This window comes from Lissotriton helveticus, chromosome 1_1 (genome assembly GCF_964261635.1).
Source record: "Lissotriton helveticus chromosome 1_1, aLisHel1.1, whole genome shotgun sequence".
NCBI lineage: Eukaryota > Metazoa > Chordata > Amphibia > Caudata > Salamandridae > Lissotriton > Lissotriton helveticus.
Window position 1 is genome coordinate 1,911,265,607 of NC_136057.1, and position 26,592 is coordinate 1,911,292,198.

Below are 26,592 nucleotides of genomic sequence, written 5' to 3' on the forward strand. Positions count from 1 at the left end.
TCCCAGTATATGGGAGGAGCTAGAGTTGGAATTCGCACAATGGTCACGCTCTGATTATCTGCAGCGACTTCAACATACATATGGATGGGAATAGCATTAGCAATAAGCGGAGAGTTCCACGGATCCTGCGGGTTCGGTGGTAGGTGCGGATTTCTCTCTCTTGGAGCGCTGGACCCATGATCCACTTTGACATGCCCGAATAAAGGAGAGCAGTGATCTGCAAGCTGAGAAGGCAAATTCAATAGTAGGAGGCCCTTGGACCAAGGCTCAACAGACACAGGAACGGAGACAACAAGTCACAGATGCATTGTGGTCCTTGGAGCAATAACTACAAAGGGAGGAAGCCTAAGGTATTCAAGGCACTCTCCGCATTCAAAAGTACGCATGGGGTTGCGGATATATGGGTAGAAAAACACATTACTCGCAACCACACAAGAAATGTGATCGTTTGGATTTTTTCTGGTACCTGTACAGTGGGTAGATAACCTGGATATAGTAAAACTCCCAAAATTATATTCGGATCATAATACGTAAATTATGGAAATCAGGGAAGTTCAGGGTCTGGGCAGACAAACTTCATTGACTTTTGATAGGAAATTATTATTAGATGATAAATTTTGTGCATATATCAAGCAATGGACGCAATCTTTTTTTGATTGCAATAGATTTAGCGCTTCCCGTGCACTAGTCTGGGATTCGTATAAGGCTGCATTGAGGGTAGAAATAATAGGGTTTGGTGCCCATAATGGTAAGGAGCAGAAAAAACAGACGGACCAACTAGTGAATAAACTAGGTAAATTGGAATCAAAACACATACAAATAATATATAATAGAGCTTCGGAAGATGTAGTAATACAACATTGTCTAAGATAGCACTGGCTAAAGCCGAAATTAATCAATATTTTCATGAGAAAGTGGCGGAAAAAAGTTCCATATATATCGTAAGGAATTGTAGGAGTATGGAGAGACAACTGGGAAGCTATTAGCGCTGACAACGAGACAAAAAAAGTGTCAGAAAGAATATATCAAAAATGAAAGATTCGAATGGGGTAATGACGTCACATACTGAGAGGATTGTCAACATTTTTGAGGATTTCTATAGTAAACTATATCAAGCAGAACTCCCGGGAGGGGATCAAGAGGAGCAGGATGATATAGAAGATATCGATAATTGTGGTATATCCCTTCCTAACATAAGTAGTGAAACGACTCCGGAATTAGAGCGGTGAAATTACATTAGAGGCAGTACAGCTGGAACTGTCTCTCTTTCACCTGGCAAAGCAACTGGGCCAGATAAAATCCCAACTGAGCTGTATAAAATGCTATCAGTACAAATAACACCTCTCATGAAGACCTATTTTTGGATGTACAATATCGTGGAATACCCCCAAGCTCATGGCAGGATACAGATGTTGTGGTCTTCTTAAAGAAAGACAAACCCTCAGAACTCCCCTCGTCATACCGCCCAATATCATTCATGAACACAGATGCAAAAATATACTCTAAAGTCATGGCCGCCCGATTACAGAAAAACATTGCTGAAATTATTTCACCATGGCAACATGGCTTTGTTCCAGGCCGGGGACCACAGACCACACGCGGCGGGTAATATCATTATTGGATATTGCTGAGGTAGAGAAAAGAACGGTGGCTGTGGTCCTCCTAGACGCCGAAAAAGCCTTTGATCGGGTGGCCTGGAGCTACCTGTGGGATAAACTGGCTGAGAGAAGCTTTGGGTCAGGATTTATACGGGAAATGCAGGCCATGTACTATAATCCTCACGCCAAGATTCAGATAATGGGGTATACATCCAAAAGGCTGAAGATAGAAAGAGGGCCTCGTCAGGGCTGCCCTTGTTCTCCAATTCTTTTTGCATTTTATCTAGATCCTTTTATCTTCCTGATTTTAAACTCCCCTATAATCAAGCCAGTTATCTCTCATAGCTATGAGACAAAAATATTGGCATATGCCGATGATATTGCCTTGCTAACACTAGACCCACAAGAAGCAATCATGGAAGTAAAGGTTGGCAGAAAAATTTGGGAAGAGATCTGGATACTTGTTAAATAGCTCAAAGACACACATTATGTGCTCCCCTACTGTATATTGGATGATCCTCGAGTAAAGGAGTCTGCAGTATACGTAGGAGTTAGACTGACAGCCAAAATGGGCAATATCTGGACAATAAATATAGATCCAGTGATGGCCTCAATCAGTAGGGAATTGAAACGATTAGACCATCTGCATATCACGATAATTGGCAGGATAAATGTAATTAAAATGAAGATCTTTGCAAACATTTTGTATTTAATGCGGGCCATCCCCCTAGAATTAATGGCCAAAAAAATACGGAAAATTGAGGGGTTGTTCACTAATTTTATTTGGAGCTACCAGAAAACTCGACGTGCCTATAAATATTTGAATCAACCGATCGAGCAAGGTGGATGGAACGCTCCTAATATACAGCTATACTATTGGGCTACGGCCCTACAGAACCTGGGTATTCTCTACTATCATAAGACCCCCCAAAATTATATAGGGGAAATACCAACTATTTATGAATTGGCAATTGGGGAAGCCGCAGGGGTACTATTCCAGCATCAAGATGACATGAGAAAATATCAAAAGAAGGGATATAAATGTATTGACTGTGCAATTAAAAACTGGAGAAAGATAGTGAAGACATGTACGATTAACAGGTTCACCAAATATTCGTCACTTTGGCATTCTGATCTCCTGCACATAAACATATGATGATATGGCTAGAAAATGCGAACAAAATGAGGATTGTAATGCTGATAGATGTTTATGAAAATACAGAAATGCGCAGGTTTATAGAAATTGCACAGAAACATGATTTACAAAGTGACTCATGCTTTAAATATCTACAAGTCAAGAATTGCATGAGAGATGTTCCAAAAGAGAGCATCAGTTTTGACCCCATACCAATACTACAGCTTATGAGTAATTCTAAAAACAAGTTAAAAGATTTTTATCAGGAATTGCAAAAATGTATGCCTAATGATTTAGAAAAAACAGAAGCAAACTGGGCAACCAAACTAAGCGATGGGGAGGTTGATATAGATACGGTCCTGGAAATATAAAACGGTATATAGCCTATATTATACACCATTGAAGCTTTATAATTGGGGAAAAAGAGAAACGGATAATTGCCCAAGATGTCAAACTGGATCAGCTGACTTAATACATATGTTTTACTCCTGTGCTAAATTAGATGATTTAAAAAAAGGAATTCAGGCATTTATGATACAGACACTGGCAAGGAATGTTAAGATCTCCTCTACATTAATGCTACTGGGCTTTGATGTAACAATGCAATTTGACACTCCACAAAGAGATTTTGTGTTCTTAAGTCTAGCAATAGCACGTCTTTTGATTGCCACAGTATGGAAGAATTCTGAACCACCAACTTACTATATCAGTGATTAAATCGACTAATTTTTATTGGGAAACAAGAAATCGCTTTATATAAATATAAAGGTTTAAAAACTAGAAAAAAGGTATGAAAATTTGGAAGCCACTTATTGTTTGGATGGAGGAACTAAACAGACAAGAGGTTGGGTAAAGGAATAGATCTTATCATGTTTATAGGCAAGTACACTGAAAAGATAATGTTTGAAAGATACGTTTCTTGTGTTCTTCTTATGTTTATTTTGTTTAACTTACCCTCTGTGTGTAACTTTGCATGTCCAATGTATTTCAATGCATCATGTCAGATTTCAATTAAAAAAAAAAACTAAAAAAAAACTCAGATGAAAGATGCCAGGTCCTGCTTTCGAACTGCAGTTCTTATTCAGGATACTAACTTGTCTATTTGGTTCACTGCTTATTGGCTTGGACTCCCTCATCCTGGTCAGCATCTTGTCCTGCCCTTTTGATAAAAGGGTTTTGTTTGCTCCATAGTTGAAACAAACATTGGCAATGCCAATCGATCTTGCTTACCTTTACAGTAGGCCTGGGTGAAATTTTAACTGCACTGGAGTCATTGATGTAATTTTGGGTATTTCACGTTACTCTTTTGACACAAAATTACATGATTACAGCCATTTGCATACGTATGCATAATTTGGCACAAAATCCTATCGCAAGATCACAGGAACAATGAACTTAGCAAGCTCAAGGGACTGCCGGCTGCTGCGGTTTGTGTTCTATTGAACGTAGCTCAATTTTCTTACCTCACAATGCATCCTCAGGTCCATTTTGGACATTTTCTTCTAAGAAAACTGCAGTAAATACTGGGTTGCACTATTCTTGTAATTCCACGTAATCTTGTGTGATTTTGCTGCAATTACGCATAATTACGAAATAGCAAATTATGCAAGTTCTACGTCCACCCCTACTTTGCACACATGCACAACCAGTTCAATGCCTGTCAAGATCAATGTTGTACCTTCCTTATTTATGCTACAGTTTTTCCAGTGAACACTAGGTGACACTGAAATGCTGAAAACTGACGTTGTTTCAAAGTGGATCTGCTTTCTTAGCTGCAGTACAGCTCAGAGCAAGACAAAGGGCATATTTATCAACAGCAAGACATAAAGGCTCTTATGGCCTGTCAAATGCAGAGTAAGAGAAAGCAATCAATAAGAGCAACGCAATTAAGACTACCACAAAATCCATCTAATTCTGAGCAAGGATTGACTCTGTGGACTATTGTATACAATACTGTCTCGGTCTGTAATGAGACCTCAAAAAGTAGACTCCACATGCTTGAGTTGCCCAAGACCTTTGTCCAAAGGGATTTTTGCTTCTATTTTCCTCTCTCTGCAATGTGGTGCAACCATTTATTTCATCATGTCTTAACAATGACAGTGACACCCATATGATGCTGCCCGAATGCTTTCTCTACTATTTGCAAATTGTTCAAAATGCGGCAGCAAGTATTAATTTTGGCCTTAGTACTACTCTCATTGGTTACATGTCCGAAAATAAAGCGCAAAAATATTGTGCTGCAAAACATAGCAGGAATATCGACTACCAAAATATCATCACTGAAAATATGTATATGTAAGTAAAGGTTTATTTTTATTAACTCCACATCTATGTGCCTTGATGATATTTACATTGTCAAGGTATATAGATGCGGAATTCCGTAAAGTTAAATTACATATGTAAAATTACCTTCATGATATTTTGGTAGTCGATATTCTGGAGAATTTGTTGCAGTCTATTCTTGTCTCTGCCTTACTTTCCATCGTCCAAGTGACTTAACATGAAGCTGGCAATGGATGTGTGTTCAAAAGATATTTCTGTTCATGATCCTCTCCTCCTCTTTTGTTGTATAGCGTTTTAGGACCCTAGTGTAATTTTCCCGATTCATGCCTTTATATAGGTATAAATCACCTTGTCCTTATATAGACATAGAAATCATAACCATATTTAGACATGGCCCATGCAGTTCAAATACGGCATGGCTACTTCCACTAGTTCCGAAAATACACAACGATTTCTTGGAAAAACTCTGCTTCAGAAGTTAGGGACTTCCCCTTGCTTGAATATTGATTTGTCCAAGAACTCATGGAGTTTTCAAAGAACAGACTCTTTGATGACGTTATTATGTCCACCTTTACGTCAAACTCGGCAGCTTCAAGGTATAAATATGCCCACACTTGCCATAGCAAACACACGGTGGTTTGGAGCAATTCGACTACCTACTTGCCCGACGCAGCTTGCTACAGCAAGTGCAGAAGGAAGCCGACCCTCCAGCAGACGCACTGAGAGAGACGCAGTCTTTTCTCTTGACGAAAAATCCAGCTCCAGTGTTTCCAAGTTACCCTTGCGGGTTGTTGGGAAATCGAGTCCTGAGACAGAGAGATACTAGACCTTCGTTCTAAACCAAGGTACGGAGCTGATTAGACACGAAGAGAAATCTTGGGTAGATTCTTGGCAAAAAGAATACTAGATTTATGCTACACCTCACTTACTCCTTCCCTCGTACTAGACTTAGGTTAGGTACATCGGGGTAGGCGTATTTTAGAAGCAACAGTTGAGTACTTTTAGTCTTTATTTATTTATGTATGTATTCTATGGCTTAGAAACCATACCATACCATGCTTTTACAGTATTATTCTATAATACTCTTTTTGCTGTACATATTATACTTTACAGACAGTATTACAATTGTAGCATTTCATTTCTTCCACATGAGAAATAAAACTGTTCAATAAATACTTTTATTGAATACGCCTGTCTCTCTTTCTCTGCACCTCTGGTGAAACGAAGCATGCACGAATGACTAGATCTATTGTTTCCATGACTGTGAAGATCAGTTTTATCTTGGGGAAACAAAGTTGTCATGTTTATGCGGTTGTCAGAAACTAATCCCTTCTTGTTCATTCGAGAAAGTTTCTAGTGACCTCGGAGTTAGCTGGCACTCACAATTAAGTCTAGTATATTCGATAGAGACCTAGTAGACCTCAGTCCTACGTCTAATCTATAAGATATATTATTCCAATGCGCAGAGCCTATTGGGACTATAGGAACTACACTACACTTTGTCTTGCTCGCCCTCTTTTTCTCAGTTGTTTAACATACAACTTATTTGTATAACTGGATATCTGAGTGGAGACCCAACACACAACACAGTATGCTATCACTATTAAACAAAACAAATATTCATTAAAATTGCCCAAAAAATATTTCTTGTATCTCTAAAACGTCTAGATGGTCCGAAGTTTGTAATGAATTCCAGAATTGTTCATCTTCCAGTAAATGAATGGAATGGCACTGGAGTCTCTCCTGTACATCACTGTTAAGTTTGTAAAAAAGTTAGTACTAGTATAGTTCCTCTTGTTGACGCAGTTTCCAAAAGGTAACAAATAGTACTCAAAATGCCTAAAACATGGAAGGAGATCTAGGTCCAACCTCTGCAATCTCTGAGAGGTCCTTTTGGAGGTGTGCGAACACACTCACCGGGGTACTGGCCAACTAGTCAAAAGCAATCAGGGGTGTCCCACAACATACACTCTGGGCAGCAACACTGGCTCCATTACCATAAACTTGATGGACGTGTAGATCTCTTCAGCACGTGTTAACCCCTTGACAGCATGCTTGTATCTAGTGCGGCTAGGTATGGCTGAGTCTCCTCCTATTGTTTGGTTTGTTGACCCCCAAAACTCCCCTCCAAACAGGGATCCCAGGATGGTTGCTTCCCAGCCCCTCTTTCCCCAGAGGCACAGATAATAAAATCATCCAAACACTGAAACTTGGATTAGGGGCCGGATAACCCCGGTTGTATTTTATTAAAATTAATAAATCATAATTAAACAATTCTTGACACACTTTAATATGCTCAACCAAATTGTTGAATTTTATTACCAGCCTCAGTTAGACCATGCAGTATTAAGAAGCTGCTGTTGCCTTGCAGGGATTTTCAGAATGCCAGTGCAATCCTTTCTTTCTCCAAGCAACAAGGTCATTTGTAGCAGTCTACCTCTTGTGGGCATTTGTGTCGACGATGTAAGTCTGAAGCCTCCCATTGCCTTAATATAGTACTGGCAGAAGGCAGCAGTTCAGTCCTGTTCTCTTACATTCGGCATGAGGTAAATAAGGTATGCATTTTCTTTGTGTCCAAGTAAATCATGTGCTCTTCAGTGCTTAAAATAACCTTGCACAGCATATCATGTTTAGGGCTTTATAGCGGGTATCAAGGGGTACATTTTTGGTTAACATCAAATGAACCTATGAAACCGGAGTGCCACTCATTGTGGAGTCCGAGCTGGAAGGTAGGGGAGTGAAACTGACCTTCATTTGTTGGCAAATGACTAACTCTTGTGGAAAACATTCATGCACAAATATTTAGAGTGGTAAAAAGGCCTATCTGTCTGGCTTTACAAAAGACACTTCGGGGGAGGGGAACGCAGACTTATTATACTGATGTGATGCGCTATTACAATGTACTGGCTGCTCTTGGTGGTGCAGGACATCCATTCGTCCCACTGTTCCAAGAGTTGATGATGTTGCACCAAGGATATTGTGCTGGATAACTAAACACTTATAAGGTCCCAAAGGTAAGACCTATTGGCTATGCCAATACTTGTTATCACATGTGATTACAACAAGTTCATTTGCCCACACACACACAGGAATACCGTTCCCAAAATTAATTTTTGTCGTCTTTGACCTCTCAATACATGGTTCAAGTACAAGAGATTAGTTTCCACAAGGTATTCTGAGGAATCCTGGAAGTGAAAACGTTAATTACTCTGTAAGCGTTTGTTTGTAGCATTTGGTGATGTCAATTCAAATGGTCTCCATACTCCTAGTGTTTAGTGTTGGGTCGGATGTTGTGTTTTCTTCAAAGATTCTTTCAAGTCACGAGATGTACTATAACTCTTCTCTTGATACACAATTCACATGAGCACAGCACAATGGGTGAGAATGTGTATGGAAGGTCGTGCAAGCCTAGAGTGGTGCACCATGCTCATTGTGCAGTACCAACAGGGAAACAATAGAAGATCTGCAGTAATCAAAAGCTTCCTGGGAGGAGGGTGGATGCATATAAATCTACAGCACTACACACAAAGATAAGATGCTTATAGGTAAGAAGCATTTTTAAATCTTAGTGTGTGTGGCTATAGCTACACAAGCTCTGCATAGACCTTAGAGCAGTGCCTACCATGAGTGGTGGCTAGCAAGCAGATAACGCAGATGTCCAAGTCCTTAAAATTGTCTGACCAACCACAAACTGCCCTTCCTATCTTCCTCACTTGCTCTTCGATAGTTTGATCAGCTCGTTGTGGCCTCTGTGAAACCTTACAGGGGTCATTCCTTTTTTAAAGCTGGTATAGCAAGATGAATAGTAAAGTGCATCCTAGACTTATCACCCTAAAGCTAGGAGTCTTACTGAAACCCCAGGACACACTCCATCCCCAAGAAAGAGGCAACCAAGACATTCTTAGGGAATATTCCGCTAAATGGTGTCCACCTGGGCAATACCATACACCTTTACCAAGCACAACTGTGTGGATATTGTAGCCTGCCAGCAGTCCTCAGTGGCAGAGCTCTTTCCCAAACAGTTCAATTGTTCCCCCAATTTGCAAAACCTTTGACAACCTCTGCAAGTCCCTAGTGTAGAAAACTGACTCTATATATACACTACACCAAAATGAGGTATAGTGTGTATAGAGTCCAGAGGTAGGCAGAGGTTAAAGTTAGATAGAACATTTCTCTCTATTTGTGGTATAGTGGTCGAGCAGTAAAGCACTTTCAGAGTACAGTGTTAAGCATTTGATGTACACAATCAGCAAATGAATTCACACACTCAAGAACTGAACTCTAGGCCAATTGTTTTTGTATAAAAAAAATATTGTTTTATTTTAGAACCAAGCAAGCCTGTCACAGGTAAGGATTTAAATACTTTACAGTAATAAGTTGCTGAATGTAGAACAGTTTGAAAATGCAACAGGAATTGTACTTTGTTTGATTTACAGGGGATGCAGTGGGTTGGAATACTTAGCAAATGCAGTACATTGAAATGAATAGGCTTTTCAGTAAATTACAGGCAAGTTACTTTTTACGTTACTTTTCTAACTCAGTGCTGGATACCTAGATTCAGCACTGGGACATTTCCTGCAAACAGGTAAGCATATACGTTTTGGTTATTCGTGCGATTTTAAAAGAATGTTTTTAGATTTCAAAACGCCACAATTAGAAACATTTTGGAAAAAAATAGTTACTGTTATCCTATGGAGGAAAAACAGGTTATCGGTTCACAGGTAAGTTTCCGACTGTGGGAGTTAAGGTTCTGGGGTTAGACTCATGGGTACCCCAGGATCAGTGATGCACTCTTGTTACACCCTCAGCGGCACTAGGGTGGCCGGGTGCAGAGCGTTGAGGCCCAATGTTTTCCAATGGGGATAAGGGGTCCTCCGGTTGGTGGCTGCTGGCAAGCAGGCCACTGGGTTGTTGGGAGCAAAGTTCCTAGGGTTTAGGTCAGGGCAAATGGGGAAACAAACTAGTACAAAAAGGTGCACCCTCAACAGCACTGGGGCAGCTGGGTTCAGAGTGCTGTTTTGACGTTGGGCGCCCTGTGGTTTCCAGTGGAGAACCTCCGGTTTGCAAAAGCACTGCAGGCAGGGAGATGAAGGACTTCAGGGTGCGACCACCACTTCGAGAGGTAAGTTGGGAAGATAGGGGTTGGTCAGGCACCGTCAGTTTGGGCACACAAGGCCTTGGGGCGTCTGTCGCAGGGCTGCCTTTTGGGGTCGGATCTTCTTACCAACTCTTGGTCGCGGTTAGTGGGGCCTTCTGGATTTAGACTGCAGGCATTGGCTGTAGGCTTGAGACAGGTCAGGGGTCGCCGGATCTCGGTTCAGGACCACTGGGGTGACCACCTCGTGGTGTTTTTCCACACGGGAAGGGTTCGGTGGGTGCAGAGTGGGCTGGATTCGCGGTTTTGGTCTGCTGCCAGAGATTGCTTCTCCTGTGAACACCGGATTTGTTCAACAGCAGTCTTTTGAAGGGAAGGCAGGCAGGTCCTCTGGGGTTTTTGAGGTTGCTGGCTGCAGGAGACACCAGGATTTCGCAGAACCAGGTTCGAGGGGAGACAGGCCTATAAGGCTGGGACCAAGTCAGTGGGTGTCTTCCTCTTGTTAGTTGGATGCAGGGTTGTTTTGTCCTTTTCCTATTGTTTCTGGATCAGAGGAAGCAAGGGTCAGAGCGCCCCTAAACACTAGATTTAGGTGTGTTATAGGTAGGTAGAGGTCAGGGACCAATGGGTCCCTTCCCTGGGGTGGATACACCCCTTATTTGCAGCCTTTGTAACATGGCCCCCAGCCTCTCCTGCTATCAGGAATTAGATCAGCTGAGAAAGTGTGCCCACCTCTGCCAACCCCAGCCCTCATGTGGGGGAGGAGAGGTAAAGCCCACTCTTCAGTGCCCGCCATCTTGCAGATGCCAGGCACTCTCCAATCAGGATTAGGGATTGTGCCCACTTCCCCACGTGAGGTGAGCACACCAAGGGTGTAGTCACCCTAAAGTCAGTAGCCCATTGGCTACTGACCTCAAGACTCCCAAAACGCCTCCTAAATACAGTATTTAGGGGGCAACCCTTAACCAACAAGGCAGATTGCCGCAATCTACGAAGGACGAAAGACGACGCCCAGCAGAGGACACTGCAGAGAAGAACAGACTTCTCCCTACTGGCCAGTCTGCAGTTTCCAGAGAACCTGCGCTAAAAGTCGCCTTGTCCTGCATCCAGGGACCTCCAGAACCCTGGGAGGACTGACTGGCTTCCACAAAGACCGGATCTCCTGTGAACAGCAGCTCTGTTAAAAAAACTCCCAAGACAGAGTCTGAGCCTGTTGAGGACAAAGAAACCAGACGCCTGGAACCGCCACTGCACCCGTCGCCTATGGCCCGAGTTAGTGTGGCCCACCGGTTCGAGTGAGGTGCTCCAGAGTAGAGTCCACCGTGGGTTGACCCCTCCAGGACTCCCCGACGTAGCCTAAAGCCTCTGCAAGGAGACTTCCCCCCCTCCCCCCAACAGCGAGTGGCCCTGTAAGATGAAATCTGACCTCAAAAGACACCCCTACATCCAGCCGCCCTGGAGAGGAGAACCTGAGGTGCACCTACATCCCGAGCCCCCCAACTTACCTGCCCAGCTGCTGGTTTCTCCTGGAAGTCTTCCTGGACCAAGCCTGCAGCCAAAATCCAAAACCAGCAACTCCTATTGAAAACAGGGCACCCAACGCCAAAACAGCACCCTGCACTTGGCCGCCCCTGTGCCGCTGTGGGTGCAACTTTTGTGCTAAACTTGATCCCCCTTTGCCCTGAGCTGAAGTCCAGGAGCTTTGCTCCCACAACCTTGTGGCCTGTTCTTGAGCAGCCACCAACCGGAGGCCCCGTACACCCCACTGGTTAACACTGGGTCCCAGCACTGTGCACCCGGCCCCCCTAGTGCCGCTGAGGGTGCTCCGAGTGCGCATAGATGACCCTGGAGGAACCCTGGTTCTAACCCCAGAATACCATCTCCCACAAATAAGTGCTTACCTACAAACCGTTAATTTAATTTCCTTCCATAGGATTGCATAGACTGTTTTCTCTTGAAAAGTGTTGAGTTGGTTTGTATGAAACATTGAAAAACTGCAAAAGTACTAAAAGTGAATTACTTACCTTTTGTCTAAGAAATGGCTCGCTCAGTGTGATATCTAGGCATATCACACTGATTAGCAAAAGTAATCTAAAACGTAACGTGCACAGTAATCTGTAAAGACACTGAAAAGTAATTTCAAACTGTTGACTTACTTGTAATTTAACCAACTGCATTTGAACGTGCATTCAACTGTAAATCATTGCATACGTATTGCAAAGTATTATTTCACTTACCTGCACCAGGCCTGGCTTGGTTCTAGACATAAAATAACTAAATAATATTTTTATACAAACAGATTGGTCTGAGTTCAATCTTTGAGTGTGTGACATCATTTGCTGACCGAGTGTGTACAACAAATGCTTAACACTACCCTCTGATAAAGCCTTACTGCTCGCCCACACTACCACAAATAGTGTGTAAGGTGCTATCCACTTTTACCTGGGGCTCCACTGGACTGTGCACATTAAACCTCATTTTGGTATAGTTTATACAAAGCCAGCTTCCTACACTCAGTGCACTAGTAGGAGGCACAGGATGGCTCAGCACTGCTGCCATTTCACTCTAGAAATTATGTGCGGAGCCAATATAGACACCAGTCCAGCGCACTGACTTCTATTACTTTTGAGACAGTCCGCGCTCCCAGTTGCAGAGCCTTAAAAGCAAACTGTTGAGATGACTGTGCAGATTCCTAAACTTGGGATCTTAATTGTTACAGGCTAACCACAAAATAGGGAGGAAGGGAAGGGAGGTGCAGAATCTGCAGCTACATAGATTCACTACCAGAAAGAGCGTTACCGAAGGCTAGTCACTTGTTCTTCTAATAGACTTCTAGCTACAGATTCCCCACCTTTTGAACAGATACAAAAGTGCCACCAATATGTAGGTGGGTCGCTGTATAGACTCAAACCATAAAGTCCTGCAGTACTGTGTGGGCAAAGGGCCCCTCTCTGTGAACCAGACTATCCAGATAATAGTGATTCATGAAGTTATGGAGGTACGTCTCCTTAGACGCCTAGCAAATGTCTAGGACAGCGACTCCGTGTGCTAATGCCGTTGTAGCAGTTTTAGTCCTAGTAGAATGAGCACGCAATCCTTTCGGAGGCAGCTTTTAAGCCCATGAGTAGCAGATTTGAATGCAGAGCACAACCCATCATGAGATGGTCACTTGTACAGAGCCTTGCCTTTCTTCATTCCAGAGAACACTACAAAGAGCTGATCACCGTCCATGTTCTTTGGAACCATTTATGAAGAAGCTCAGCGCTCTCTTGGAGTCTAAGTGATGGAGTCTTGCCCCCTCTTTGGAGGTGTGAGGTGGAGCACAGAACGCTGGCTGGGTCATGTTTTGAACAACATGGAGCTGAATCACAACATAGAAAATAAGAATGCCCGGGTCCATAAAACCAGTTTGTCTGGGAAGAAGTAAGTATAGGGCAGGTTGGCACACAGCTTGGAGCTCACACACGACAGGCTGTTGTGATGGAAATGATGAACAATGTTTTGAGGGTGAAGAGTAACAGGGAACATCTGTAAAGCGGCTTAAATGGAGTGCAATAGGATAAATTCTACAGCAAAAAGTTAGATATGGTGGACCGCTGCAGTCCAACATGGATTATCCTTATGGAAATTAAGAGTTTCTGGCTTTTTCTGAATTTCAAATAGTCTCCTTTGAGTCAGATAAACGGCCTAAGTGAAATACAGTGAAAGCTTGGAACGCATAGATTTTGTACCACAAAATAAGGGCCACAGCAATTATGTAAAAGCTGGAGGTCAAAATTTAATGACAGGGTCGGCTAATTGTGGCAAAACAGTGAAATTATGCATTATGTTATGAGATTAATGGAAAATGTTGCCAATTATGTGAAACGGCCTAGTGATTTTGACGTTTTACCATAGTTGATAAAACCGCTATTTATGTGCCAGCTCCTCTTCAAAATGTTGTCCAACAACACTTCTATATTTGGTCTAGCACTGAAGTACAGGAAGGCCACTTTAGTATTGCTGTCCTTTCTAAACCACAGATAAAAACACACTTAGTTGGATGCACCATCTAAAACATTGCGCTGAACAGAATGCAAGTTTAAAAGTACACATGTATAATGAAAGGGGTGCGTTATATTTTCGCACATCTTTCGGATTTCTGATTCAGGCTTACCATGTATTCACCCAAAAGGGGCCTTTGGAGCACCCCTATCCATAAAAAAGCAGCACTGCAGTAGAGTATACCATACTGTATATTAACCTGCCCATGCAGCCTAACAGGTACTTTCAAATATAAACATCAGATCTTAAATCAACTTGTCAGTGGTATTTCTAATTTTACAATAACCTTGTTGAAAGACACTGCATTCGGAACACTGTCAGTGATATATACACAAATTTGTATGAAGAAAGAAAAAAATCAAGACAAAAAACTAAAATATTCCTTCCAGCCTGTTTGAATTGCATTAAGGTTTAAGGGGTTTATTTTCTGATACAGACAGAAGTCCATCCCATCAAATAGGGATGTTTGTTTTTTCTGGGCAGCATTATCACCTCTTTAAATGTCTCGCTGCAGCAACATACTGCTGAAGTTGACCACTCACATCCACAAAGTGTCTGCACTGACATAACCGGGTTATACGAAGAAGGGTGACCATTTCCCTGCTCGGTTTCAGTTTTCTCACTAGTAATTACGTAAAAGAGCATTTGGCTCGGGGAAGATTTGTTACAAGAATGAGCAAATGGAATCAATAACTAAGGTACTGGCATGGCAAGACAAGTCCAGAAAGTGCTAGGACTGCAAGTGAAGCCAGATTATCAAAAAGGTCATCCCCATCTCACTACAAAAAGCTGCCTGCTGAAACCGCTCTATTGGAGATGTTTCCGACCATGGAGAAGCCTGGTTTATGCAACAGGAGAACTTCTAAACGCCTGCCTGTGGGGGGAAAACATGACTGGTGAAGGGAAATGATTTTATACACAGCCGTGGGAGTGCCAGCAAAAACAGAATCACAACACAATCAAGTATGCAATTGGCAACGTCTCAAAGGAGTCTAATTCGAAAGGTGCCACAGGAACATGACAACATTTGGAGTGGTGCGCGCACATTAAATAGGCTGATAAACAAAGTTGAAAGCGAGCGGGTTTGTTTACTTAAGAACATGAGGGAAGATCACGGTAAGGAAGATATGCAGCTGGCACAATGCGCGCCGCTGCTCGCTCCCGAGCCCCCTAGGCCAGGGGAGTTAACATTAAAAGAAAAGGCAGGACATGATGCAGTCTTTGGCCATTTGTGTGCTTTCAGTACTGAAAGCCACACGCAAAAGCCAATTGAATATGCAGGAGTTAACTAACTCCCACGGAGAAGTTTAGGATCAGTGTGTAGTGCTCACAAGAAGCCTCCCATAGAGCAGCGCACGTGTCCTGCGCCAGGCTTGACCTAAAAAAAGTCTAAGGACAAAACAACAAAACGTCAGATAACTTAGCCTCAAATCTCAGCCACAAGCGTATACAGGTTTTGTCGATGGACGCCTGGCCTCCAAGATGTCGTCAACCACCTTCGGAGGTGCAAGGTGTTCAGCTGTCTCCACTTGATCTCCAATTATGAAGGTGGAGTTTTAAGTTGGAACCATGCAGGCATTTACTAAGCCTGCTTTAATGCAGTCCAAACCACGAATGCGTCATTACAACGAAATTCCTTTACCACGCAAGTCGTTACAACGACTGGTCTTAGGGAGAGTGCTTATGTTTGGAATAGTATAATTTACTATTCAGAGTCCAGCCTGCGCAACAGTAAGGAAAGTGTTGGACTTAAAGTCCAACATCAGTTTAACAATGCCTTGCTTCAGGCAAATCATAGTAACAGCTTGCATGATAAAGGAATGCATTGTAAAGACGCATTAGTGGTTCAGACCATGTTGTTAAGGCACAGCGTGGTTCGAGCCGCGATGTAAGGATTATGCTACTTACCCAGTAAGCATCTGTTCTTAGCATGTAGAGCTGTAGATTCACAGGCTTTGCATACTCCTGCCATCTAGTGTTGGGTCCAGATGTTTGCAAATTGATTTTCTTCGAAGAAGTCTTTCCTAGTCATGAGGTACGGTGGCTCCTCCTTCCGGTGAGAAGTGTGCATGGGCATCGACTCCATTGCTGGATTGTTTTCCCGTAAGAGTGTGAGAATGGAGTAAGTTCAGTACAGAGATGTGTATGCAATGTAAATAAGGCAAAACTGCAACAGCTACAGGTGATTGGGGAGGTGGGAGGGTGCATGTGAATCAATCTACAGCTCTACATGCCAAGAACAGATGCTTACTGGGTAAGTAGCATAATCCGTTTGAGGCATGTGTGCTGTAGATACTAATGCTTTGCATAGACTATATAGCAGTATTCTCCCAAAGCGGTGGATTTAAATGTTACAGCAGTTTGAAAAAGTGTTTTTAGCACTGGTTGGCCTATATTGGCTTGTTGCTGTGCTAACATCCACACAGTAATGTTTGGTAAAAGTGTGTGGTGTGGACCATGTTGCTGCTTTACAAATGTCAGCTATAGGGATGTTACCTAAAAAGGCCACAGATGATGGACTTTGTGATGAATTGTCAAATGCCAAATTGTCTGAGAAAGGCAAGACCGTTGCAGAGAATGTGTCCACCCCCCCCCCCCACCTGTTTTTAAACTTAGTACATTGCTGTCATACTGTTGGTGCAGACTAGGACAACTTTCCCTGTGAGGTGAGATTGAAAAGATGTTGGTGCTAGATATACAGCTAGAAGCTCTAGATAACTGATGTGCAGAGCTTTGTACCTGTTGTCCCATAGACCTTGAATTGTCAAGTTATGAAGATAGGTACCCCAACCTGTGAGGGATGCGTCTGCTGTTAGCATGATCTCTTTTGATAAGTTTAGTGTGTTCCACCAATGCAGAGAGCAATGGTTGCGGCTGTCTACCAACAACACATCTGTTAATTGACCAAGACTGATTCCACGGACGTGCTGAGCACTCCTATTGAGGACACATGTGCTATCTTGCATGTAGCTATATCGTGATGCATGATGCAATCACCCCTAGCAGTAGCATGAACGTTCTGGATGCTAAGTATTGATTGGCCTGAAAATGTATTTGCAGAGATAAAATATTCTGAATTCTGGCTGCATTGGGAGAGGCTAGAGCTGTGCAAGTGTTTAGAGTCGCTCCCAGGTAACACTGCATTTGTGAAGCCTGAAGCTTGTGTATGTCTAATGTAGTCTGAGTTTGCTGTAGACACTTTTGGTGTGTACTGGCCTTGATGAGCCAGTCGTCCAAATATGGGCAGACATGAATCTGTTGTCTTCTGAGATGTGCCGCCACTACTACCAGACATGTGCTCAGCACCCATTCTTAAAGCACCAGACTACTCCAAGCAGTTCATAGTGCAGACTGATGCCTCAGAGCTGGGGATAGGAGCAGTCCTCTCCCAGATCAATGAGGAAGGCCAAGATCAACCTGTTGCTTTTATAAGCAGGAGGCTACTCCCCAGAGAGCAGCGTTGGAGTGCCATTGAGATGGAGGCCTTTGCTGTGGTTTGGTCCCAGAAGAAGTTGAGGCCCTACTTGTTTGAAACTCACTTCCTGGTTCAAACTGACCACAGACCTCTCAGATGGCTAATGCAGATGAAAGGGGAAAATCCAAAACTATTGAGATGGTCCATCTCCCTACAGGTTATGGACTTTGAAGTGGAACACCAACCAGGGACTGCCCATGCCAATGCAGATGGACGTTCCAGGTTCTTCCACTTAGACAATGAAGACTCCCTAGGGCAAGGTTAGTCTCATCACCCCCTTATTTTTGAGGGGCGGGGGGGGAATGGGGGGGGGGGGGTAGAGAAAGTGCTATCTTTCTTGACTTGGTATGCCCCAACTTTTTTCAGAACTACTGATGTGCTTTGACTGAGTGTGCCCTGGGTTCCTGCCAACCCGGTACCCAGGGCCTGTGATCCTTCCCTAAAACTGTGTTGAAAGTAAAACCCAATTGGCATCTCTGGCCACCTATCAGCCCCTAGTAAATGGTACCCTAAGTACCCAGGGCATGGTGACCAGAGAAGACCCCTGAGGACTGCAGCATTTATTGTGCCACCCTCAGGGGCCCTGTACCCTTACACCCACATACTGCCTTTGCAGGCTGAGTGTCTAAGTACAGAACTAAACCAAGAGTCGACATGGCACACATCCCTGTGTGCCATGCCCACAGAACCCACAACCCTGGCATACTTCAGTCACCCCTCTAGCAGGGTGCCCTATGCCAGAGGTGTGGGCACAGGTGCATGAGCCCTGTGCCCCTACATTACCCATGGCCATTCCTGGGCACTGTAAGTGCAGTGATGCCATTAAGAGTATATGGTGCTGGGAGGTTGTCATTACGAACTCCACAGCACCATAATGGCTACACTGAAGACTGACAAGTTTGGTACCAAACTTGTCAGCACATTAAACCCGCACTGATGCCAGTGTGGGAGTTAATGTAAAATGCACCCGAGGGCATCTTAGAGATGCCCTCTAAAACCTAACCTACAATCCAGGTCTGGGCTGAATGGCTGCAGAGGCTGCCACACAGCAGACATGTTGCTGGACCCCTGGGTGGAGAGCCCCCCGTTCTCCTGGGCCTGCAACAATGCACATCCTGGGCGAGGTGCTAGGTCTCCTCCCCCAGGATGAGCAATGGGAAGCGTCAAAGGTATGCTGCCTCTGTGAGCTTCTCCAGACCATTTGCTGTACCCAGCAACTGGCCCCCATCAGTTCTGACCCCCACTCGTCAGGAAGGGGGGTGTGCCAGCCTGTGCCAACCCCACCCCTCAGGTGGGGGAGACTAGGTGAAGCACAACCACGGGCTCCGGCCATCTTGAAGATGGGGAGCCCTGCCCAATCCCAGCTAGGTTCCTGCCCCCCTCCCACAGGAGAGGAGCAAGCTAGGGGGTGCACCCACCCCAGGACAGGGACGTATTGGTCCCTGCCCTTGCCCTACCTGTAACGCCCCTAAATTCAGTATTTAGGGGATCCCGGACCCTTCCTTCCTCAGATCCTGATACCAAAAGAAGAAAGAAGATCAAGAAGAAGACCCGCCGTGCAGCTGCTAAAAGGACGACAACAACTGACTTGGCCCCAGCCCTACCGGGCTGTCGATCCAGGAACCTGCTCCTGCCTAAATCCCGGCGACTCCTGCGGACAGTAACCTTGGGACACCCAGAGGACCTGCCTGCCTTGACCCTCTTAAAGACTGGGACTCCCATCAGCAGAGGCTCTGCTGCAACAACCCCCCTGGTGCCAGCCAGGAAGCTCCGGACCAGCCCACTCTGCACCCGCCAGCCCGAGTGACCCAAGACCACAAGGCCCTCCCCCCCCATCCCCCCCCCCACCCCGGCGACTGGGACCCGAAGTCTAGTACTCAGAACCAGGCCCCCCTCCCCCCCCACAGCGACCAGCTGAGGGTAAGCTTTTCCGACACCCAAAGACCCCCCTGCAACCGGCGCCCTACAGCCCCCTGTGCCTCCCTTTGGGGTACCTACCTGTGCTCCAAGATCCCAACTTACCACTCGACGTGCTGGTCACCCCTGGAGAGTCTCCGCCCTCGAGCCTGCAACCTTTGTTCCCTTTTGACCTTTTCCATTGGATAACATTGAGCGCCCGACGGCTCAAAACCACCCTGCACCCAGCCGCCCGAGTATCGCTGGTTGTGCCACCTTTGTCCTATCCTACTTCCCCCTTTGCCCTGAGCAAGTGACCAGGAGCCCAGCTCCCACAGCCGCGTGGCCTGCTAGCCAGCAGCCACCAACCGGAGGCCCCCCGTCCCCCATTGGATAACATTGGGCCTAACTACCTCTGCACCCGGCCGCCCCTGCGCCGCTGAGGGTGAATCAACTGTACCTACCTGACTCTGGGGGACCCCTGAGTCTATGCCCAGAACCACAACTTCACCAGTCAAGTACTCACCAGGAAACCGGTAACTCACTTACCTGCCATTGAATAACATTGACTGGTTTGACTCGAAAAATCTTCGAAGTGTCTACTTTTGAAAACTTGAAATATTCATATAAAATCATCCGAATCCCGAAATACTCACCTGTGATATGGAGAGGAGTCAGTACTGTACCTTGTAGCCCAGTGCTGAAGTGCAAAAGTAATCCCTAGCGGGTTTACTAGTAACTTGTATTTTCTCCATAGGAATCCATTGTCTGCTTTTCTATGAAATTTCTTCTATGTGAGTACTTTTAAAAACTAGAAATATTCTTTAAAAATCATACGAAATACTGAAACTTAATTACTTACCTGGTTTGTAGTTGAGACCCAGTGCTGGCCCCAGGAGACAAGTACTGGACTACAAAAGTAACAAGATCGTACTTTACCTGCAACCTGAGTTTTCTCCCATTGGATAACATTGCCAGATTTCTGTTGAAAAGTTTCTAAGTGCTAACTTTTAAAATAGCTTTTTATTCCTGAAAAATCACTACAATACCTAAAACGTTTGCTACACTGTTTTCAGCTTAGACCCCAGGACTGAACCTGGGAGCCAGTCCAGGAATTACCAAAGTAATCTACAAAGTAATCAACTGTGTTTATATAAGGAAATCCATTGAGCTCAATGCTGAATTGTGTGTAGAATTGTGTTGCCTACTGCAACCCCTATACCTATTGTCTTTACAAAGTTTATTGCCTTTCTGCAAAGTACTCATCTGAGACCTCTCATATTGGGAACAGTATATTTTTTGATACCTGTTGTTTCTAGAAATAAAACTATATCTTTTCATATAAAAACAATTGGACTGGAGTTCAGTCTGAGTGTGTGAAACCTTTTGCTGACTGAGTGTGTACAACAAATGCTTTACACTGTCCTCTGGTACTGCCTTACTTCTCTACCAAGCTACCACGTTAGAGAGTAAGGTCATACCTGGCTTTAACCTCTGTTATACCTCTGGGGTTTGTGGTCTCTATACACACTGTAAGAGCCACTTTCTCACACTGGTTCTATAGCTTCTTTTGTGAAGAGCTTGAACTTCTTGTTTTAGAAGCAGTAGGTGATGTGATGAGAGCTTGTCAGTGCAAGGTGGAATGTTGGGAGGACTGCTGGTGAGCTCCAGGCAATAACCATATCGGATCATTTCTAGCACCCGTTTGTCTGATGTTGTGGATTGCCAAATGGAGAGAAATTGTTGAAGACTTCCCCAGACAGATGTTTGATGATCAGGGGAAAGCGTAGGCAAGTCACTGCTTATTGGGGTAAGGGGAGTTGCGTGTTGACGTGCCCTTACGTCCTACCCTTAAAATTGTTTCCACTGTGCCATCATTCCGTCTCCAGGGTCGAGAGTAGACCAGACTTATTCTGGTGTGAACATTTTGAATCTTTCCTTATGGTGACCCTGGTATGGCTAGCAAAGGACAATATTCTTCTTCACAATGGTTCTTGTTGTCTGCCTCATGTTATGCTTTCCTCCTCATTAGAAAGCAGACATTTTGCTTGCCGCCAAGGACGGATGCATGCTGGTCTACTAGGTCCTTGATTCGTCTTCTGATTAAAGCTTGGGTGATGGTTCCAGCAATACCTAGTTTGTAGAGGTGTGACCAGGACTAGAGAACTCCCTTCTCAGAGATCAAGGTCACCTTAGAGATCCTTGTAAGCAATGTATTCAACTGTTTTCATCAACAGCAAAACAATCAGTGACAATGCTGATGGTTTCAATGATGGTAGAGCGTAGAAGGTGGCTATTAACTAGCTCATCAACGGGAACTTGGGTGTAGATGATAGGGACGAAACTGGTTTGTGCCTGTCTGTAGACAGTGGTCGGCATCAGACTGCATTCAGTGCCTTAGGTGTCAACGGTTAGGGAAGTCTATTTTGGCTGAAATCTCAAGGTGACACATAGCACATTAGTAGATGGACTGGAAAGTTATCAGTTTTCTTCCCCACTTTCCTCTTCATTTTTGAGGCAGCAGATTGGAAGCTGAGAGAATATCTTCTGAAGTAGCAGCCCTGGTTGACACCTTGTGCTCAGAATGCTCTACGTGATTTTTAGGCATTTGACAAACACTTTGACTACACTAGTCTACTGAGCATGAAGCATCTCTGAAATCAGAGTAAAATACGACATACTCAGTCTTTTAAAGCTTTTGAAGACAACTTCCTGCAAACATAGCAGCCTTTGGACTCCTGAGAAGCAATATATGCAGGCCTTACAAAGGTCCTGCGCACAGAGCTTCAGCTTCCTACATGAACTACAAGGCCTCAAGTGGCTTTTCTTGGAAGAATCTCACATAACCAAAAAGCTTGAGTCACAACAGAGACAACCCCATATTCAGAAGAATGCCTTCAGGGTAGGAAACATTTTTAGATAAAGATGAACACAATCACTTAGCTGACGATAAAAGAGTGTAGCTCAGACAGAATCCTTCACTCATGAAGTGCTCACCATTTCTAAGCAAGAGTAACAACTACCCTCTCAAACAAGTGTGTGCAGTGACTGGGAATGAAGGCAGCATGATTATGGCCAAGGGGCAGGCAGCATGATTATAGTCCAGACGCACCCCTGTAGGAAGACTGCCTATGGGTTCGCTAAAGTATTGGACTATCCAGTCCCCATAACAGACTAATCTTCCTTCTTCAGGTCTGAGGCATGTTTGAAGTATTTGTAATATGCATATATTGCTGTGAATGTGTGCTTAAAGTTACGTGTTCGTTTGGTGTGTGTTGTGCGCTTTGCACAAATTGGCAGGTGAATGGTGGGGTAGATTTGGAAACCATGCTTATACCCTTCATATCATGGTGGTCTTTATGTCGAGCTAGTGACGACCATCGTTGACACCCCAGTTTCCACACAAACTCTCATTGTTCCCCCTGCTTGAAAATCTGTGTATATGGTATTGAATCTCAGTCTATTCTCTTTAGTTGGTGTAGGTTTTCGCTGTGCTCAGTAAAGCTCACCTACCCTCAATGCCCAGAGCAACAGAGGCAAAAAAGTGTTTCAGTACGAGGCAAATTAAAGGTCTGCATGGTATCTCCGGGATCACAGTGATGTAAAATCTGGACAGCATAAAGGGCAGAAGGAACCTCCAGAAATGGAGAACCCTACAAACTGTTTAATGTTGTAGATCTTTTGGTTCAATATGACATCCCACCCTGACCATCTGGTGGTATAAGTACCAGACCCTCAAGCAGGTTCCTCAATGACGCCTGCACACCATTATATGGGAACATACAACAGTTAAAAGGTCTGCAGCATTACTGTCCTGCATCCAGACAAGAGCTAAAATCTGAAAAGCCTCTAGTGGTCTTGCAGTTATGCACAGAGAAAGACTACTTACCTGCTTGTCTGCTGATGAGCTGGACTGCAACTGCTACAGACGTTACCAAAATTGTGGTAAGCCCTCCAAAATGTCCAATGGACGAGAAGACATGCCAGGACAGCTTGACAGACTACCACAGTCCAGCTGTCCAGGAAAAAGCAAGATGAGCATCAGAATATGGAGTGGCTGAATCACTGGTCATCGACACAAAGGTGAGCCTGGTTCACGATCCATGCTTGTAGGTTTCCTATAATGTCATAACGCCTGAGGAAATAGAGTCAGAAATGTTTGACTCATCGTTTTAGCTACTGGGGTTGCTTGACACAATCAAATTAAATTGCAAGCCACTAGCTGATCCTATAAGACAATTTATCAATTGGGAATGGTGCCATACCACCAGTGGCTTTACACACCACAGAAATTTTCAACATGAATGGTAGATTCGCAGAGATTCCAACATGGAGGTTGTATTGATCCCCAACAATCTCTTTGCAAAGCACAGGTCAACGAGTGGACCATGAGCTCCAATTAATCATTGGCTGTGTTTCTAACCAGGCGCTAGTGACTGGACTACAGGTCATCAGGACATCACCACCAGAAACTCTATTGCATAGGATCCTAGCTGTTTAGGGAAGTGAGTTTTTTATTTTTATTTTAAGGTCTTTATTAATTCTTTTAGAAATAACACCATTTAAACAACCTCTTTGCTATTATAGTGGTAACAAACACCAATTTTGGATCTGCAAGTCCCACATCTATCTCATACCCATCTCTCAAATCATTTTTGTAAAAGGTTAACGGACAATGAGAAGCAGAGATCATACACAGACTCAGTCTTAACCAAGCACAACAGGATAACCGTCTCTGAGCCAATATCAACAAGTCTCACAAATAGCTATAAGAGGTAATAATAATGTCTGGCTTGCACCACCTCACTCAATGTATGCATCTTCACTATAAATGTACTAGTCACTTGTCTGTTAAATAAAATAGTTTTTCATTTTCTAAAGTGAAGTACTAATTGGACATTGATGTAAATAAGTTTAATTTATTGTTTCACCCTGAATCTAGCTTTCTAACTACCCACCTCCATGAGTACGCCTTGACTGTGTCCTTGCTATTTTCAAAGAGCCTGAAGGCTGTAATATGGCTAACCAATTTGAAGCAAACCGCATTTTGGCAATGGTACACCAGACTTCCATTACAGGAAAAGACAAACCCATCTACATCACTGCACTGCAGACAGATGAGAAATGACAAGCATACAAGATCTGGATACTGTCCCACTCCTTCAATAGTCCAGGTGTACAGTTCAAATTGACAAAAAAGAAAGCTCTTGTATATTTAGGGAATTATTACAGCTCAACAAGAGAATCATTTATTAACAGCAACAGTCCTTGAATATTTCTAAGTATTGCATTTAAGAAGTGGGAGAGGTTGTGGGGAGCCTGGCAAGCCTATAGGGGGGTCGGGAGGGTCTTCTAAGGTATAGACGGCACGCAATGCTGTATGGAAGGCTTAAGCAATATGTATAAAGTATAATGGGCCGTCAAAGCACCACTATTATCCATGTTCTGCTTATGCTCCTATCAGTTCTTCCTTGCCATCTATGTGCCTGTATACACTGAATAAAGAGAATGGTTTCAATAAAAATTAAAAAAGAAAGTATTGCATTTGCATTATGCAGATTGCAATCAGTTTGCTCACTCTGATTACGCTGAAAACAGTTATTGTAATTAACCAGAAAAGGTTGATGAAGTTTGTGCTTATGCTGCTTAATTCACCCACATCTTAATTTACCAATAAATTAGAGCATTCAACTTCCAGGAAAAGACACAAGAGACAATGCACCCATTGGATACTACCCCTAATAGTGTCAGTATCAGTAGAGCCTTGTAAAACTGTCAAATAAAGTTTGTCATCCAAAGTTATTGCTGTTCCTTCTTAATTTATTTGCATGTTTACATACTTCTGATGTGTATTCTTGCCATTAACATTTTCTTTCATGTTCACCAAAATAATGTATCTAGAATTCGATAAGTACACTCACTGTATTGACAATTGTGTGCAATTTGACAAACACCAAAATTGGATCTAGATAAAAAAAGTTGTGGTATAACACTAGGCCTTTTTGAAGGGCAGCTTTGGCATATACATATGGCCTGTTTGATGGTTAGAGAAATGGGTGTAGAGGCTATTATCCCCATGCTAGACAAGCACTATTTGACCATAAAAGCAGAAGGGATTGTCATGAAAGAAACTGTTAAGATTTCAATAGAATACATTTAAGTTCTAGCTGAGCCAACATACCTGCTGAAGAGTATTGTGGTGTGGTGGGCTCTTCCCCAGAGACTGCCCCTGTTTGGTGGGAGACTGCTGCTGTTGTTGTTGTTGCTGCTGCGCCAAAGCTTGGAGCTTCAGCTGGTTTGAAACCTGTGCAGTTTGCTGAGCTGGTGAGACTGAAGGGGGCTGCTGTGAAGGCTGGGGTCCTTGATTCATCACCCCAGGCCCAGAGGGCCTCTGCTGGCTGTAGGGAATGTGGGATGGTTTCCCACCTTGCCCTTGGCTCCCAACCGGAGAGTGAGGTGAAGGTTGCATGTAGGAACCAGGGACGGAGACTCCTGCAGGGAAGTTATAGCTGGAATTCATGGAGAATGCGACAGGTGGAGGAATGACATATGCAGGGGGTGGAAAACCTGATAGAGAAAAATGTAACAATTAGTTGTTTTACTGTGTCAATTTAACAAGGAAAAAAAGACAACCAATGGAAAAGTGATTGTATAAGGTCTTTGAATTCAGGGAACATATCCATTTGCACCCCTTGTAAAATGGATGGCAGGGAAATTCTAGAAGGTGAAATCTACCATGGTGGGAGGTCACGGAGCCTCAGGAAAAAATGGAACGTTGGTGAAGTGAGACTTTCTGCAAAGTTATCACACAAACTAGAGATGGTTTTGTCCAGATAGACATCCTTCCATTACTGCCACCTGTAATATTTGAATGGCCTGTAAATGCATCCAGAGGTCTAATGCTTATGCCGGCCACCATGTCGAATCCATGACATGGCCCATCAGGGAGCAAACATGGAACAGAATATGCCCCAGTCTCCCTTTTACATATCCCTAGCTACATAACATGGGTGACTAGGACATATAGCGCGACAGACCATAAACAGTGATTAACCGCTAAACATAA

The 26,592-nt window shown here is 43.8% G+C and overlaps 1 protein-coding gene across 3 annotated transcripts in view; it reads right to left on the reverse strand.

The window, feature by feature from the left end:
* The window catches only part of SMG7 (SMG7 nonsense mediated mRNA decay factor), a 484,004-nt gene that overhangs the window by 84,169 nt on the left and 373,243 nt on the right, over positions 1–26,592 (reverse strand). For all 3 annotated transcript variants that reach the window (XM_078643137.1, XM_078643126.1, XM_078643118.1), the window contains exon 16: positions 25,708–26,093. In XM_078643137.1, the coding sequence (XP_078499263.1) occupies positions 25,708–26,093 (386 nt within the window). The remainder of the gene's footprint in view (positions 1–25,707; positions 26,094–26,592) is intronic.